This window comes from Artibeus jamaicensis, unplaced genomic scaffold, assembly GCF_021234435.1.
Source record: "Artibeus jamaicensis isolate MK-2021 breed Jamaican fruit bat unplaced genomic scaffold, CSHL_Jam_final contig_391, whole genome shotgun sequence".
In the NCBI taxonomy this organism is placed as follows: domain Eukaryota; kingdom Metazoa; phylum Chordata; class Mammalia; order Chiroptera; family Phyllostomidae; genus Artibeus; species Artibeus jamaicensis.
Genome location: NW_026521814.1, coordinates 28,274,793 through 28,294,055, shown reverse-complemented (window position 1 = coordinate 28,294,055; position 19,263 = coordinate 28,274,793). Strand labels below are relative to the sequence as shown.

The following is a 19,263-nucleotide window of genomic DNA, read 5'->3' as shown; positions in this document are numbered from 1 at the left end:
TCAAGTTGAATGAAAGTCTGACAACTACAGAATTAAGGAAACCACATCCATCCAGACTGGTGAAAGGGGTGGAGACACAGAATGGGCCGGTCCCACACCCACACGTGGTAGATACAAATTCAGGAGGTATATCTTGGGAGTGAGGAGTACCAGCCCCACACCAGACCCCCAGCCCAGGGTTCCAGTGCCAGGATGATAAGTCCCTACAACTTCTGGCTGTGAAAACCAGCAGGGATTGAGTTGATGGAAGTAACTTCTGGAGTCCCAAGCAGTTTCAGTTAAAGAACCCACACACGAACTTACTCAGACTCACCCCCTCTGAGCTCCAGCACCAGGGCAGCAGCTTGAAAGGCACCAGTGCGTACAGGGAGTAACTGAAGTGTCTGGCATTGAAAGAGAGCTGGGTGACAGGTCTCTCCCAGACAGAAAGGCTGTTGCCCTTTTCTAAACCCTCCCCCCCGCAGAGCCACAGAGCTGGCAGATGGGTGCCAGCTATAAGATTCTATCAGCCTGGCTAACACTGTTTGTGCCCCTTTGGAGATCCCCTTAGACTCCATCCCACCCAACTTACAGGCCCACCCAAGCTATTAACAGCGGCTTTTCCGTATGAATGGCTGGTCTTGGCTCATGCTTCACAACTTCCTAAATCCTCTCAGACAAGCAACAGCCACCCTCAGTGGAAGAGGGCAAAGGGGGAAAAATCGAGACAACTGTAATAGCATAATCAATAAAATATAATCTAAAAAAGATTTTTCAGGGTGGGGAAAATGTGTGACGGGGTCAAAGGTACCAACTCTTATAAAGTACAGCTAACCCTTGAACAACATGTGTTTGACTGCACAGGTCTATGTTTTTTCAAACATGCTATTCAAGAGTCAACTGTATTTTCAACCCAGAGTTGGTAATCCATAGATGTGGAGGACTGACTTAAGTTACATACCAGACAGTCAACCATGTAGATGGTCATCACCCCGCCCCCTGCTTTGTTCATGGGCCAACTGTGAAGAGGTTACGGGATGTAGTGTACAGCATTCCAACTATAGTTAACATTGGCATATTGCACATTTGAAAGTTGCTAAGAGAGTAGATCTCAAAAGTCCTCATCACAAGAAAAAAAGTTTTTGTAACTGTGTATGACGATAGCTGTCAACTAGACCTCCTGTGGTGGTCATTTCACAGCATGAACAAATATTGAATCATGTTGTACACCTGAAGCTAATATAATGTTTTGTGTCAATTATAGCTCACTCAAAATGCTTCCATTAAAATTTTATTAGGTTAAATTTTAAAATATTTTTCTAGGGAATAGTTCAAAGACTCCATGATTTACTTGAGAGCAAAAGAAAATATCTGTATTTTCTCTCTTTTTTTGCTATATGACTGAATGTTAACTAATCACAGTTGTCAACAAAGGATAATTATAAAGAAGGGATCTAAGAGGGGCTCCAAAATCTGTATTCTCATGTTAACCAAAGGTTAAATTGTGTCTCAGGGGCTCGTGGTAATGTCTACAGATCTTGAAGAAGTGGTTAGCAGCATTTTAAACGTCAAAATTCCAGGCATGTGGATGGCTAAATCGTACCCGAGCCTTAAACCACTTGGGAGCTATGTGAATGACTTCCTTGCTAGATTAAAATTCTTGCAGGTGAGTTCATCTAAGTGCACATATACCAGTTTCTCCTGATGTCATTTTCTTCATTTGGATACTTAATGTTTCTCTAGTTGTTCTGTGCATTTCAAGAACAAATGACCACTACTTGATATTGCATATCATTAACTGTTACACTGAACTGTCTAGTATTGGAAGTCAAGTTTCAGAAAGCTTCTTTAGGAGCAGGCGTTTGTGTTCGGTGAATTTAGACATTCAAGTCAGTGACATTTGAAGAGAGAAAACAACTATTTATGTTGATTTTTTTTCGTTTCACATTTAATGTTGAAATAGATCCTAAGAGCAGAGAATCTTAGCCAACCAGCCAAGTCACAACAAGCAGGCCCAGGTTCTCCTTGTCCGGCACTCTCCCAGGTCATTATATCACTGGGTTGCTGGTTCAGCCCAACACAGTAATAACCTCAATGGCTAATTGTCCTCTCAAGATGTTGGGTAGACTGAAGTCTACCTCCTAATTATCTGGCCATACTGGTGTTTAACTATGTTCTTATTAACAATTATGTTCATTAGAAGTATTAATGAATGCCTTAGATACTATGCATAAAGCATAAAAAACTGCCTGTGAAAAAATGTCTTCAGGGAAAAATGACTACACTTCCCTCCCATAATACAGGCAGGCTGTGGCACTAGAGTTGAAACTAAGGAATTCAGATGGCTCTTGAGCTCTACTAGGGAGAAAGTCTTCAAATTTATTTCTTCAGACTGACTTCAGTAATTTAGTATTTGGGTAAAGTCAGTATTCAACTAGCCTCTTATAATATATGATATAAACAGAATATCCCAGTATCTTTATTTATAAAGATCTTAAGCTCTCACTGTTCTGTTTTTTGGGGGAATTCCTTGTATGATATTGTGTTTCTATAAGTTGGATTTCACTGTATTTTGGTGTAGTAGGAGAGAAAACTTCGAAAGGAATATTGTACTGGATACTATTGACTAGAGAGAAAAAAGCTGAAAAACATTAATTACTATCTGACCAAACTTAATAGGGGTCTCTTCTTGTATTCAACTATGGAGCATGATAAATTATGCAATGATGTGTATTAGATATTTACTACTGCGTGGAGGTTTCCTGAAAGAGTCATTGGGTAATTATAAAACAGACACTTACATCCACACTCATAAACATTGTGATACCCAAGCTGGTGTGATGGATATAAAGTTGAAGTCAGAACAAAACACTAAATATGCTACTTATTTTTAAAAACCTTCAATGTGTGACTTTTCATTCCTCAAAATGTTAGCTGAGTTATTAATTTACCTAAAAGATAACAGAGGGACTGTCGGGGGCAAATTTTATTGAGCAACGTTGTATCCAAGTTGAAAAGCTCTGTCGTTAGGCCACTTGTGCTTCGTCCTGTAGCAGTGGTACGAGGTCGGCCCTCCTCCGGTCTTCTGGCTGTCCGGCTTCTTCTTCACACAAGCCTTCCTGACTGGTGCCCAGCAGAACTACGCCAGGAAATACACCATCCCCATTGATCTGCTTGGGTTTGACTACGAAGTGATGGAAGACAAAGAGTATAAGGCTGCTCCGGACGATGGTAAGTGCAGTGGCAGAATGTGATGACTTATATATAGGCTCTGTAACAACACAGCGTTCTTACTTACTTTGCGCAGGTGTTAAAGCATAAATCATCATGTAACTCACCTTCAAGTGGGTGAGCAAACAATTTATAGGGCGTAGGGAAGAATATGATAAAGCAAATGAAGATAAAATGAACCTGAATAAAGAGTGTATGTCCTGTGTACTGTTTTATCCTTGCAGAATTTTGTAAGTTTTAAATTATGTCTAATAAAAAGTAGGGAGAAAGTAATCACCACATGAACAATACCTGGGATAATCAACTGTAATCTCATAGTGACTTTGGGGAATCAAGGTGGCACCACATTGGAAGGAAGATTTTCCTGGTCCCTCAAAGAGTAAACCTGTGCAGACCTCCAAAAGGTGTCCTTTCTCCTGTTACAGACATTCTTCCAAAACTCAGTAGAGCTAATATCTAATAGGAACATTGGTTTTGTGATTGAAAGACTGTGAGGAAATTTGTCTTGATTTTCTTAATGATTGTCTTTTCAACATTCAGAGGATATCTTAATGTTTCATTTAAAATTTAGTGGACAGGGCCTCTATTTGAAACGAATGTTATTTTTTAAAATGTTACAGATTCCTAATTTAATAACACAGTGCTCTCTTTAAAAAAAAATAACATTAATTTCTGCTCTAACTGGTGTGGCTCAGTTTGCTGGGTGCTGGCCTGCATAGTGGAAATTCACCAGTTCAGTTTCCAGTTGGGGAACATGCCTGGGTTGTGGGTTCGGTCTCCAGTCAGGGCCCGTAAGAGAGGCAACTGATTGATGTCGGTCTCTCTCTTAGATGTTTTTCTCCCTCTCTTTCTCCCTTCTTTCCATCTCTCTAAAACAATTAATGCTAAAAATGACATTAATTTCTAATGACCATTAATATGTTCTGCTTTAACTGATGTGTCAAGGACAACTCTACTTCCTTATTCATTGCTGAAGGAGGAACTCACTGGCTCACTCTGTTAGACACTGAGGATATCAACAGTGAACAATTTAGACAGAATCTTGGCCCTCCACTAAGATTCAGTGGGAGACACTAATAAGTAGATATGTCAACACAAGAGTGCAGAATAATCACATTACTGGGCCAAGCGATTTTCTTTTACACTGATTGTCACAAATCTCAAGGGAGTTTCTAACACTGTGAAGCAATCTTACTAGCATTTCCTGGGAAGTTGCTTCCCCACTCTCAAAACAGCCACTATGCCTTCCTCGCCCTTCCCTCTACCCCCAGTCTTACCTCATTCTTCATTGAAAAAACAAGAAGCCATCAGAAGAGAGCTTTTAGCAACATGAAATCTATTAATCTGTCCACATCTGCACCCTTTGGTAGTCCACATCCTATGAGGTAGTCTGGATTCCAGTTTTCTCCTCTTTTTCAGGGTTTTTGCTCCTTCGATTGTGCCTGCTTTTTCTAAAATCAACAGCCTCCCTCTCACTACAGCATGCGATGTGTTCTAGAATCTCTCTTTTTAAAAAATCAACAAGGAAGTACAATTATTTTAGCACTCACATCTCCTCAGCTACTATCCCATGTCTCTGCTCCCCTCCATAGCAAAATTCTCTACAGAGTTTGTCTTTACCTGCTGTCTCCAGGTTCTCACTTCCCATTTCCTGTCTACCTTTCATCCTCTCCAATCAAATGATGCTGCGCTTTTTCACAGTGACTAGTGACTTCCATCTGACAGATCCCATGAACTCTCTTCTTTCTTCATCTTAACTTCTGAATCATTTTTACTACTTGACAGCTTCCTCTTTCTAGAGACATCCTTCTCCCGTTGTTTCAAAACATCACCCTCTCTTGATTTTCCTTTTCTCCGGGGACACATTCATGATGGTTTGTTAGCTTATCCTTCTCGGAATATTGGGGTTCCAAAGGACCCAGTCCTGGAACTGATTCTCTTTTCTAATTATATCTTCTCCCTCAGATGACCTCATACTTTATGTTTCATTATCTCTGGCTGATATCTACCAGATTTAAATGTCCAGTCTAGATTTTTCCTCTAAGACCCAGACCTCTACATCCAGCTGCCTGACCAACATCTCCACTTTGTCATCTCCTGGATATATAAAATTTATAATGTTTATCAGCAAATGGCACTGCCATCCAGCCAGAAATCCAGGAATCTTCATTCTTCTGCTGCCTCATACACTCACATCAAAAGCTGTTGCTTGTCCATAGGCCAGCTGACACCACCATTTGTATCAAGATTCTTCTACTCTAGAGTTTCATATTGTCTCCCTACTAGTGTCATTAAACATTTACAATAATTCATTTATACCAAAGTCACGGAAAGTTTTTAAAAGTGTGAACAGACTATGTTACAACTAAGCCCCCATTGAAAACTCAGACAACTAAATAAGTTAATGATGACATTTCCCCCTTTGTAGTTAGAGTGAAATCTACACCCCTTATCATGACTCTGAGGCCAAGTGTGTTCTAGTCACTGCCTGTAGGAGCTCATCATGTGCCACTACACTCAGGTCACACTGACCCTCTGACAGTTCTTAGAACACCTCATAAAAGTCAAAATATACCAAGAAGGATACATAATTTGGTTCAAACTCAGAATTCAGAAAGAAGGAGAGGAGTGTTTAAGTTGGGTAAGAGCGAGTTAACGGAAGGGCACAGAGTTTCTCTTATTGCCACGGGTTTCCAGAAACTGCTAGGTCCTTTACACTAAATCTTCATTGTAACCCCATTGCACAGGTACTGCTGTTGTCCCCATTACACAGAGGTGGACACTAAGGCTCAGAAAGGATAAATAACTTGACTAAGGTCTCACAGCTAGTAACTGGCAAGGTTAAGAGTCAAACACCAGGCCATCTGGTTCTCATGCTTAGCTGTAGAAGTTTGAAAATATCATCACATTTCTAAGGAAAGTTTTCTTGAAGAAGCTATGAATTTTTACTCAATTCAGATGCAAAATTTTTAAAAATTTTTTCTCATCTCATTATCAAAAAGCAGAAGATGGCATTTGAATTAAAAGCTAAGTAGTAATGATGATCACCAGTTATATATTTTTTAACTCAGTTTAAAGACAGAATTTATAAAATCACTGACTAAAGTTTATAAACTAACTAATATCTATGATCAAGCTATTGAATTCCCAATCACTATACACAAAACTTTGAGGGTAGTTGGCATTTCTTTTTACAGTGATTTATTAATTTAAACCACAAATGCTCTTATTAAAGATTCAGGAACTTCCGGCCAATATGGAGGCATAGGTAGAAACACGGAGCCTTTTCACACAACCAAAAGAAGGACAACAAGTTTAAAAACAAAAACCAACCAGAACTGACAGAAAATCGAACTGTAAGGAAGTCCGACAACCAAGGAATTAAAGAAGACACATTTGTCCAGACTGGTAGGAGGGGTGGAGTCAGGCAGCCAGGAGGAGAGGACTCGCAGCAAGGTGGTGGCTAGTAGACCCAGCAAGGTGGCAGATTGCAGATGGAGCAGTCCTACATCCGTGTGCAGATAAACCAGGAGAAACAACTGGGGAGTGGCACGGACTGCGCACCCCAGGGCCCCAGTACAGGGAAATAAAGCCTCAAATCACTGACTGAAAACACCTGTGAGGGTTGAGGTGCCGGGAGGAACTCCCAGCCTCACAGGAGAGTTTATTGGTGAGACCCACGGGGTCCTAGAGCATCCACAAATTCACCCACCCAGGAATCAGCACCAGAAGGGCCCAATTTGCTGGTGGGTAGTGGGGGAAGTGACTGGAAGCCAGCAGAAGGCTAAGCAAGTGGCATTGTTCCCTCTCAGACCCCTCCCCCACATGCAGCATCACAAAGCAGGGATGTGGGTTGTCCTGCCCTGACGAATACCTATGGCTCCATCCCTTACTACGTAACAGGTGTGCTGAGACAAAAAAAAAAAAAAGGCTCAAATGAAAGAACAGATCAAAGGTCCAGAAAAAATACAACTAAGTGATAAAGAGATAACCAGCCTATCAGATGCACAGTTCAAAGCACTGGTAATCTGGATGCTAACAGAAATGGTCGAGTATGGTCACAACATAGAGGAAAAAGTGAATGCTAAAGAAAAGTGAAATAAAGGAAAATGTACAGGGAACCAACATTGACAGGAAGGAAACTGGGACTCAAATCAACGATTTAAACCAGAAGGAAGAAATAAACATTCAACCAGAACAGAATGAAGAAACAACAATTCAAAAAAATGAGGAGGCTCTAGGAACCTCTGGGACAATTTTAAACATTCCAACATCTGAATCATAGGGGTGCCAGAAGGAGAGAAGGAAGAGCAAGAAATTGAAAACTTGTTTGAAAACATAATGAAGGAACTTCCGTAATCTGGCAGAGGAAATAGACCTCCAGGAAGCTCAGAGTGTCCCAAAGAAGCTGGACCCATGAAGGAACACACCAAGGCACATCACAATTACATTACCCAAGAATAAAGAGAAGGAGAGAATCTTAAAAGCAGCTACCTACAAATGGAACTCCTTTGGAGTTACCTACAAAGGAGTTCCCACAAGACTATCAGCTGATTTCTCAAAAGAAACCTTACAGGCAATAAGGGGCTGGAAAGAAGTATTCCAAGTCATGAAAGGCAAGGACCTGCATCCAAGATGACTCTATCCAGCAAAGCTTTCATTTAGAGTGGAAGGACAGATAAAGTGCTTCCCAGATAAGGTCAAATTAAAGGATTTCATCATCACTAAGCCCTTATTATATGAAATGTTAAAGGGACTCACCTAAGAAAAAAGAAGATCAAAAATACAAACATCTACAAAGCATTTAAGGAAGAGCTAACCCCCATTCTTCACAGACTATTCCAAAAAATCCAAAAGGATGGAAAACTTCCAAACTCTTTTTATGAAGCCAGCATCATCCTAATTCCAAAACCAGATAGAGACACAACAAAGAAAGAAAACTTCAGGCCAATATCACTGATGAACATAGATGCTAAAATCCTCAACAAAATATTGGCAAATCGCATCCAACGATTATCAATAAGATCATACACCATGACCAAGTGGGATTCATCCCAGGGATGCAAGGGTGGTTCAATATTCGCAAATCAGTAAATGTAATACATCACATAAACAAAAGCAAAGACAAAAACCACATGATAATATCAATAGACGCGAAAAAAGCTTTTGATAAGGTACAACACCCATTTATGACAAAAACACTCAGCAAAATGGGAATAGAGGGAGCATTTCTCAATATAATAAAGGCTATATATGAAAGACCTACAGCCAACATCATACTCAATGGGCAAAAACTAAAAGCTTTTCCATTAAGATCAGGAACAAGACAAGGATGTCCACTCTCACCACTTCTATTCAATATAGTATTGGAAGTTTTAGCCACAGCAATCAGGGAAGAAAAAGAAATAAAAGGCATCCAAATCGGAAAGGAGGAAACAAAACTGTCACTGTTTGCAGATGACATGATAGTGTATATGGAAAATCCTATTACCAAAAAACTGCTTGAACTAATTAATGAATTTGGCAAAACAGCGGGTTACAAAGTCAATATCCAGAAATCAAAGGCATTTTTGTATACCAACAATGAATCAGCAGAAGCAGAAATCAAGGAAAAAATCCCATTCGATATAGCAAAAAGAAAAATAAAATATCTGGGAATAAACCTAACCAAGGAGGTAAAAGACCTGTATGCAGAAAACTACACAACACTGAATAAATAAATCAAAGAAGACACAAACAAATGGAAACATATACCTTGTTCATGGATTGGAAGAATTAACATCATCAAAATGTCCATACTACCCAAAGCAATTTACAGATTCAGTGCAATACCTATTAAAGTACCAATGGCATATTTCACAGACATAGAACAAACACTTCAAAAATTTATATGGAACCATAAATGACCCCGAATAGCAGCTGCACTTTTGAGAAAGAAAAACAAAGTAGGAGGGATCACAATACCTGATATCAAACTGTATTACAAAGCCACTGTACTCAAAACAGCCTGGTACTGGCATAAAAACAGGCCCATAGACCAATGGAACAGAACAGAGAGCCCAGAAATCAACCCAACTCTCTACAGTCAATTAATATTAGACAAAGGGAGCAGTAAATAAAATGGAGTAAAGATAGTCTCTTTAACAAATGGTGTTGGGAGAACTGGACAGCTACGTGCAAAAAAATGAAACTTGAGCACCAACTTACATCATACACCAAAATAAATTCAAGGTGGATAAAAGACTTAAATATAAGCCGTGAAACCATTAAAGTCCTAGAGGAGAACATAGGCAGGAAAATCTCAGATATTTCATGCAGCAACATATTTACTGATATGTCCCCTAGAGCAAGGAATATAAAGGAAGGAATAAACAAATGGGATTTCATCAAAATAAAAAGCTTCTGCATGGCTAAAGAAAACAGTGTTAAATTAGCAAGACAACCAACTGTATGGGAAAATATATTTGCCAATGATACTGCAGACAAAGGTTTAATCTCCAAAATATACAAAGAACTTACACGACTCCACTCTAAGAAGACAAATAACCCAATTAAAAGATGGGCAAAGGACTTGAACAGACACTTCTCCAAGGAGGACATACAGAGGATCCAGAGACACATGAAAAGATGCTCAATATCGCTAGCCATCAGAGAGATGCAAATTAAAACCACAATGAGATACCACTTTACACCGGTCAGGATGGCTATCATAAACAAAGCAACAAACAACAAATGTTGGAGAGGTTGTGGGGAAAAGGGAACCCTAGTTCACTGTTGGTGGGATTGCAGACTGGTACAACCATTATGGAAAACAGTACAGAATTTTCTCAGAAAACTAAAAATCGACCTGCCTTTTGACCCAGCAATTCCACTGCTAGGATTATATCCTAAGAATCCTAAAACATCAATTTCAAAGGACCTATGCACCACAATGTTCATAGCAGCACAATTTACAATAGCCAAGAGTTGGAAGCAACCTAGGTGCCTGTCAGTAAATGAATGGATCAAAAAATTATGGTACATATACACAATGGAATTCTATGCAGCAGAAAGAAGGAGCTCCTACCCTTTGCAACAGCGTGGATGGAACTGGAAAGCATTATGCTGAGTGAAATAGGCCAGGTGTTGAAAGACAAATACCATATGATCTCATCTTTAATAGTAAGCTAAACAACAAAATAAATAAGCAAGCAGAATGAAAACAAAGGACACTGAAATAGAGATTAGGGGGACAGTGACCAGAGGGGAGAGGGGAGGGAATTTAAGGGGAAAAAAGGGGAGGGATTTGGAGGAACAAGTATGAAGGACACAAGGACAAGAACTAAGGGGGGTGGAAATGGGAGGGAGGTGGGGAGCACGGGGCAGGATGGGCTGGGATGGGACAAATAGACAGAGAACTGTACTTGAAAAATAAATAAATAAAAATAAAAAATACAAACAGTAAAATGACAACAAACTCATAACTATCAACAACTGAACCAAAAAATACAAATACAAAACAAAAACAAACTAAACAGACAACTAGAACAAGAACAGAATCACAGAAATGAAGATCACACAGAGGGTTATCAGCAGGGAGCGGGAGGGAGGAATGGGGGAAAAGGTACAGTGAATAAGAAGCATAAATGGTAGGTACAAAATAGACAGGGGAAGGTTAGGAATAGTATAGGAAATGGAGAAGCCAAGGAACTTTTATGTATGACCCACGGATATGGAAAGAGTAAAGAGAAGGCCTTGAAGGAGCTGCAGCTGGTACTGTGTGCTGACCACATCTCACAGGTGGCAAAGGTGTGACTCGGAGTGGGAAAGGCTGAGAACCAGGAGCCAGCTAACATCCACCTGGGGCTTTGTAGCTTGTGTTTCCATAAGGCCCTTACTGACCATGAGAAATAAAAATGTATGTGAAGATGCCCATCACATTTCGTATTAAACTTCCTGGTGGGGAGGGAATGTGTATCCCTACTGCCACTTTTCTTCAGTGCTGAAATGAACTCTTCTGGTTACTGCATGTGACATTAGCTTTCTTTACCATGTGCTGGACAGATCATCTAATTGGTTAGTGCCAGAGATTTACTGGGCTGTGCACACCTGCCAGCCAGGTCAGGGTACTGAACGGCCCTCCTGGATGCATCTGCAGAGGCCCCTCTGTTTTCCCTCTTCCCACCTGTTAGGGTGGCCAGGCCGGGGAGGTAGCTCCTAGGATGTGATTGCAGACCTAGCTCTCCCTCAGGTGGGCCCACTCCCTGCATTGCCCCAGACTCAAGACATGTTTTGCAATTCAGCTTTACTAGAGTAATGTTTGCTAAGTTATTGGACAAGCGCTTTGCTAATTAATAAAACATTTCATTCCAACTATTCTTTCCATCAGTTAAACCCTAGAGAAGAGAAAGAGTAAGTGCCCCTCCCACCACCCTAGCCCACCCATCCTTGAATTATCTGCCTGTGGTTTTTTACTATGAACTAGTCAGGCACCCTATAACAATGTTTAGGTCAATGATGTAACGCTCATAGGACTATGGTCCCAGAAGTCCCATAAGATTATGACGAAGCTGAACATTTCCTATGGCCTAGTGACGTCATGCCTGTCCTGACATCTCAGCAGTGTTATGTGTTTGTGGTGAGGCTGGGGTGGACAAACCAGCTGTGTAAAAGTACAGCCCAGAACCTACAGTATGTAGCGCTGGGTGATAAACGACTGTTACTCGCTTACGTGTTTACGATCCTTTTTATCATTACTTTAAAATGTACTCTTTCTACTGATACTTTAAAGGTTTGCCGTGAAACAAATGGGGCGTTGCGCTGGCAGCAGCCTCACACATGTCGTGTTTGCCACATCTGTTGACTCATCATTGTTTCTCGTGCTTGACTTAATCTTGCGTGGTTTCATACAGATAGGCTTGTAGCCTAAGGCTGTACCATACAGTTTAGGTGTGTGGTGGGCTCCACCATCTGGGTTTTTATAGGTGCATCTGTGATGTTTGCAGACTGACAAGCTTGCTTAAGGACAAAATTGCCTAATCACACATTCCTCAGCACTTTCCCGTCCTTAAGTGGTGCTCGACTGTATAATTAAAATTAACTAGAAGTCCAATCCCTTGGTCACACTAGCCATGTTTCAGGTGTTTGATAGCCAGTGGTTACCAGGTTGGAGAGCACAGATGGGGGACGTTACCATCATCGCCCAAAGTCCTGCTGGACCGCACTGCCAAGTGGATTTCCAGATACTTCACCGAGTGCTTTCTCCAGTATTAGCTGACTTGATCTCACAACTGTACACGGTAGACAAAGCAGGCACTACTGTGTATGGGTGTTTCCCAGCTGTTCTCCAGATGACAAAGCAAGTCTAAAGTTAAATGAATTGCTCAAGGTCACACAGCAAATAAGAAAGTAAAATTAAGGCCTAACTTCCACATTGCTTCGTGTAACATCTGTGCAAATACACAGTGCACGTTTTTAAGTGCAGACCCCTATGTTCAAGTCATGAGGCTTTCCACACATGGATGGCCAGAGAAAGTGACTGGGTTTCACTGACTTCCTCAGTTGTGTCCTTCGGCTGTTCGCCTGTGACATTCTATTCTAGAGGGAGTTCCTCCATGTGTCTGCCCTTGGAGTGAGAGCAAATCCTGAAAGGGAGGAGAAATTTAACTCACATAACCTTAGAGATCTGCAGAGGGCACTTGCTCACTTGCTGCCCAGAAGTCACTGGATCCCTACAACTGCACAAGGAAATTTGTTGCAGATTTCATGGCCTCTGCCATTATAATCATTGTCCAGTTAAAAACAGAAATCTAATCCTGTTCCTACAAACTGGAAACTTCCCACAGGCTAATTTAAAATTCCTCTTGTGTCTTCCATGTTTAATTATACTATCGAATTAATTGACCTGGGAAGGTACAGATATTCTTGAAATACGGGTGTTAAGACAAAACACTCAGAACACTGCTTTTCCTTTTAGAATAAGCCTTAGGCTGCTGAGCTGGTAGAACCTGTATAGTATTCATCCGTAGGAAGGTTGGATTCAGAACTCAGTCAATTTGGTTATTTAAAGGGTTGCATTAACCTGCTTCTTTTATATTTAGGTGTTTTCATTCATGGATTATTTCTGGATGGAGCTTCCTGGAATAGAAAGATAAAGAAACTTGCCGAATCACATCCCAAAATTCTTTATGATACAATGCCCGTGGTTAGTATTTTCTAAGGATATATATAGATATATACACAGATGGGGGTTGTTTCACACATACACATACACACACACACAGTCAAATCTTGTTATTCAGGGTAATTATGTTCCATGGAATTGCTGCCAGCTTTGAATTAGTGAACGCTGAAACACTGCTCCCAGAAAAAAGCAAGCTCAGTTTTGTTAAGCGATCAATACATGACCTTGTTTCATTTGCGTTTCTGTTTAAAGGCACCTTACTTATGACCCGTTAACAGTGAACTCATGGACACAAGCACTACAACTCATGCCTTAATGAAGCTTACAGTGTTCTCTCCATCGGGCACAATGCAGCCTTCTTGCACTAGGAGCACTAGGTAGCCCCTCAGCACTGTACGTGGGGGGCTGCTTTAAACAGAGAAGTCACCACCAACAAAGAACCACCAAAATGTTTTAAACTTGGCATTGAATGAGCTGTCAAAAGGATACTTGTTTAGTAATGAGATGAAACAAAAAGTCAGCATATCACAGGTTCAACCTCAGCTGGGAAGGTGCTTGTTGGTGACTCATCTTTTGCTCTCAGAGAATTGCCTGCAAATGACCATGAAAGTGTGGAGTACTGACAGAGGATCACAAATACACTAATGCTGGGCAGATCTGCACAACAGAACCCAGGAGTAAGGAGGATCAGCTGTATATATGTAACCACACACACACGTTTTTATCATGCATTTTTTTCTTACATTAAATTTGACCTGAAAATGTGAAATTTGCAGGTTAGATTACTATATGAGAACTACCCACATAAAGTTACACTCTCTAGGCACCTATCTTCAACATGGGCAGACCAAACTATGTGAATATCAAGCTTCCATCTGTTACTGTATCACGAGAAAATGGCCACATAGAATTCCTCACAATTGGACAGTCTGGAACTCTGGGACGGTGGTAAGATAGAGGCTGTAAATTTACCTGACTTGTTTGTGGGGCACTGGGAACTGCTCAGACAGGCAAAAATCCTTCAGAGCATCGCCAACAGGTAAAGGGACCTGCTGCTGACAGCCAATTACAAGAAATCAGCAAAGATACTGTGGGCAGTTTCAGAGATGAGACCCAAATTGAAAGTCACAAGGACAAATGTGCAATTTCAGGAGCTGATTGGTATTGAATTTTTTTCCTTTCACATGGAAACTTTTAAGAAGTTGCAGTGAATAGAAGAAGGAATTTATATGTGGATGATTCTCCTGAATAAGGAAGTCACTTAGTAAGAAAAATCTACTCTTGGAGGAAATGAAATATGTCCAACTCCAGTGCTCTAAGTCCTTATACTCAGCTACAGCTGAAAATGTTTCATGACCTCCCCTCCCCCTTGTAATAACCTGGATTCCACAATTACATAGGTGAGACTGGTGCCCTTATTAGCTCCTTCATGTAATTTGTATTTCGACCCATGAAACCTAGAACTCTAATGAGTGGGTCTGCCAAGTCTTGCCACCTCGGAGGGTTGCAACTATTACGATGACAGAAAAATGAATTCAACCAACTTCTAAAAACATTATTTCATCTTTATGATGATAGTTTGTCCTTTGCTCATATTCAGAGTTCAGCTTGCCCCTAAATCTGATTTTTGAGATTGGTGAGGTTCAATAATGCTTACCATTCCAGGAACTTGGCTGACTGTATACAAACAATGTGGCTGTGTTGGATATGTGATATCTCTAACAGCAACTCTAAGATATGCACTTAAAATGAGGCGATCTAATTCTCTCATCGATAAAAAGTCTTTCCGAATATTTTGGGGTTGGCCTTTAACTAATTAGGCAACCTGGTTTTGAGTGTCAGTGGGGGCAGTTTTCTCCTTTCACAGTGTACCCGGCTTGTCTGTAGGCGCTGGAAGTCATCCGCAGGCAGGTGTAGGTCTAGTGGAGAGGTGATGGACAGTTAATATGCTTTTTGACAGAATGGGTGAAAATAACTTTTTTTAAAGTCATTTAGTTTCTAAACTTGTTCTGAAGATAGTTGGAGAGCTCTAAAAAATGTTCTGATGGCAGTACTGCTGACAAAAATAAAAACTGTTTGGGCTACAGAAATTTGCAGCTATAACCAACTTTAACAATACTGCCTGAATGTTCAAATACAACAGCTTTGACTTAGAGAAGTTTTACGCTCTTTCTTCCAGATGTGGCTAAAGCCCTGTAAGAGGCTAGACATACCAGAACGACCAAGTTATGTCGCTCCATTGTACAAGACAAGCGAGCGGAGGGGAACACTGTCCACCACGGGCCATTCCACGAACTTTGTGATCGCCATGACCCTGCCCTCTGACCAGCCCAAGGAGCACTGGATCGGCCGGGGCGTGGCACTGCTATGTCAGCTTAACTCATGACTGGAGGGCACCACTTCCCTGCTCCTACTTCTGGTTACATGATTAAGTAGAACATATGTTTAATGTTTTTAAGTTTATTTAGTTTCAATGAATTTGACTAAAGTTATACTTACTCATAAATCTATTAATGTGCAGACGCAGCCTGTGTTGAAAAGGATTCATACTTCAGCATAAGGAAATGTCCTGAAATAAAGGCTAGTCTAAAGGAAACACACTGGTATATTTGTTCTTCTTTAATAACTTTATTTTGGGAGAGTTCCATAAGCATTAGGAACATACATAAAATGACACACCACTGTTGACAATGAAAAAAACAGCATTTGATCATTTCCAGCTTTAAAAATTTTTTTAAAAATGATTCAGTTATAACAACAACAACAAAAAAAGTTTAGCTATTTTAGCAAGTATCACCTTGCAGGACCATAATCACATTTAAGCCACTGACTTATTGTTAATGGAAAAAATTCACACTGCATCTAGTTACTATAGTATTTCTAAGCATAATCACAGCTGATTGAATGCAATGTGATATACACCAAATTTCATATGGACGTCACACAGTGACAGCATTGTACAAGTAACAGCAATGAACTCCGACAAACACATGTTAACGTAGAGTGGTCACGCTAAATGGAATGTTGGAGCCAAACAGAAATGTAGTGGAATTGAGATTGTCTAGTAAGACTTGAAATCATACACTAGAATGATGTGAAAACTAAATACTGGTGGAACCCTAACAAAATACTAGCAGCAACTGGTACAGCCTTCTTAAAAAGTTAAAAAGATCCAGCAAATAAAGATAATACCATTTTTGAGAAAATCTAAAACTATATATACTTCAGCATAACCTATTCACTTTAAATTAGGAATTTAAGAATGGGAGTATATTCCAGCTGTTGCTTTTCATAAAAGTTTTTAAATTAAGCAGATTTAATAATGGTGGAATGCAGAATCCGCTTTGGATACAAAACCCCCAAAAGAACTATAAATATATCTGGGTTCAGAAAGCAAGACCCTTGAATCACTTGAATTTGGCAATACTAAACAAAATACCAGCACCGTTTAGCTCAGTTGCTTGAAGGCCAAGCAATGAGATGAGGACTGTCCTAATTCAGTGCCCAACGCTGAAAATACTCTCCGTTTAAAACTCCTACTTGTTACAGGAGACCATGGAGAAAGCCAGAAATAATTTTCCAAGTTCAGGCATAAATTAATAGAAGAAGACCTGAACTCCCTTGCTTACAGGGTACAGAAGAAACCCTGGCAGTACTCCATTAACACCTGGATACATGCGCTGCTCTCAAAGCTTCAGTTTTGTTTCAGAGTTACGGAGTAAGATGAAAGAATCATGGGAAAGGAAGAGAACTAAATGAAAACATTACAATGGAATGGAAAGAGTTTGGCTCTTCAATATTTGAACAGTAAGATTTTTAAAGCAGCTACACTGGTAGCCAAGCAGATGAAAAGAAAGCTGCCCGCACAGTTGAAACACAGTTTACCTGCATAAATGAAGACCATGTGGCACAATGTGTAAACAGAAGGCTACATGCGTCCACTGGGCTACAAATTATTAGGTCAAAATTCAGAATAAACATGGCTTGCACTTCTCACAAATCAATCACAATTACGGTAGGAGAACAGGGCACCTAAAAAAGACACTAATCCCTGTTAGGCACTAACAGCATATCTTGGCACAAAATGATCAAGTGATTTCAGCTGAGTTAGTTAAATATATCTTCCAAGTCACTTAGTGCTATGACAGCCAGTGTCAGTGAAGATCACCGCAGGACTGTTTGCACGCTCCATGCACAGATCACGGACACGGCCCACGTGGGTCACTGCCAGCCACTGCATGGTCCCAGGGCCAGCTTGGTAAAGCGATAAGCACATTCAGAACCTAAATTTCCCAAGTAACTAGTTAGTACTGTTAGAGTAGGAAAATTGAATATTTAGACCATGTTTGGGTTCTTCACTTCTCTGAAATCTTCTAGACCTACATTTTAGTAACAAAAGAACCATTTTACCACATGCTCCAACCTCCTATCCCCACCAAAAAACCCCAAACAAAACAAAGCTAAAAAAACAAAACAAAAACAAAACCCAAACACCAAGTATAATATTATAAAAAGAACCATTATGAATCTTTCATTAAACTGAAGCTCGCACAAACATACAATCACAAATTTCAGTAGTTTAGGCTGCAAGTTTAAACACTATGCAAATATATACAAAAATAGTAACTCTAGATTCAAGAATAAGGGCTTTCCCCAATGCTAAATTCATACTCTAATGCAGCCTGAGCTTTCCCTCTAGGTCCTACAGTCTACTTTATTCAATTTCAAAGTCATCAAGTTGATCCCTATTACCATATGTATATATGTAGCTGAATTAAAGGACACTACAAGTCATGTTTAGCACAAAGAAAAGTCTGCCAAAGTCCATTTAAAATATTTTTAAAGTTTAAGTGATTTTTTTTGGTTCAATTCCTATTTCTGCATAGCCACAGAAGTTTCTACTAATAAAGAGATTACGTTAGTGTTTTATATGATTCTTTTTTTCCAAAGTCTTAAACCTATACCCACATTGTCTCGTGGAATCCCATTTTCTCCCTTCTATATCACAAGCTTTACATTTTTTTAAAAAGCCCCCTTCACACAGGGAAAGCAGTACTGAGCACCAGTCTTGGGGGCGGGCTCAAATGTATGGAATTGGTAAGTAGTGCAAGCCACTGACTTTTCTTTGAGCGATGCGCGTACAGTACGAGGAACAGATGCAAAGCTGCACAGTAACACTCTTGTAATCAACAGTGATCACTGGGAATGGTCAGAACTGGAAGTCAAACACAATTTTGTCTTCAAAGAGGGCAATCACCAGCATGATGGCAAATCCAAACAGCAATCCTAAATTCTGCAGAATGAACTGCCCCACTGGCCAAAAGCCATGTTCTTCATTGTCACCGTCACCATGCAACATCTCTGGAAGCTGGGGGGAAAGCCACATAGGTATTTACAAGCAATTTTGTATAATATTCTGCTCAAATGGGTTTTTTTTTACACGTTTTCCTACTTAAGAACAATAATGACGAAAGCAAAGCTACAAATAAAATAATTAGTTATTGAACACAGTGCTAATCATAACATATTTTAGTTGAGCACTGAGTAAGAAATTGTGTGCTCTGGCTATGTACTAAGTAAAATGAACTCTGTTCTCTCTTCATTCTCCAACAAATGCACATAATATATGTTAGTCATTTTTCAAAGTTACTTACTCTCCACCGACCTTATCAATTCTGACACTTATACTAAAGTATAAGACAACTAATTACTGCCAGTACAACTGTTAGAAAAGAATACCACAAATCACAAAGTTACCATCTAACTTAAGCTCAGTTAGAAAGTAAGATTCCCTTTGGGGATATCTAATTTAAAACTGTATCATTTCTTTACCCTTTTCCATTTAAAATTCTCATTTCCACCTGCACGTGACTGCAAGAATAGACATTTAC

General features: G+C 40.0%; 2 protein-coding genes across 4 annotated transcripts in view; one reads left to right on the top strand and one right to left on the bottom strand.

Annotated features, from left to right (window-relative positions):
- The window catches only part of DNAH7 (dynein axonemal heavy chain 7), a 221,069-nt gene extending 205,228 nt beyond the window's left edge, over positions 1-15,841 (top strand). Inside the window, exons 62-65 of the mRNA XM_053665233.1 lie at positions 1,493-1,645; positions 3,033-3,210; positions 13,290-13,393; positions 15,552-15,841. Of these exons, the coding sequence (XP_053521208.1) occupies positions 1,493-1,645; positions 3,033-3,210; positions 13,290-13,393; positions 15,552-15,758 (642 nt within the window). The 3' untranslated portion in view covers positions 15,759-15,841. The remainder of the gene's footprint in view (positions 1-1,492; positions 1,646-3,032; positions 3,211-13,289; positions 13,394-15,551) is intronic.
- A 154-nt stretch (positions 15,842-15,995) lies between these two features.
- The window catches only part of SLC39A10 (solute carrier family 39 member 10), a 92,511-nt gene continuing 89,243 nt past the window's right edge, over positions 15,996-19,263 (bottom strand). For all 3 annotated transcript variants that reach the window (XM_053665178.1, XM_037142010.2, XM_053665177.1), the window contains exon 10: positions 15,996-18,740. In XM_053665178.1, the coding sequence (XP_053521153.1) occupies positions 18,582-18,740 (159 nt within the window). In that variant the 3' untranslated portion in view covers positions 15,996-18,581. The remainder of the gene's footprint in view (positions 18,741-19,263) is intronic.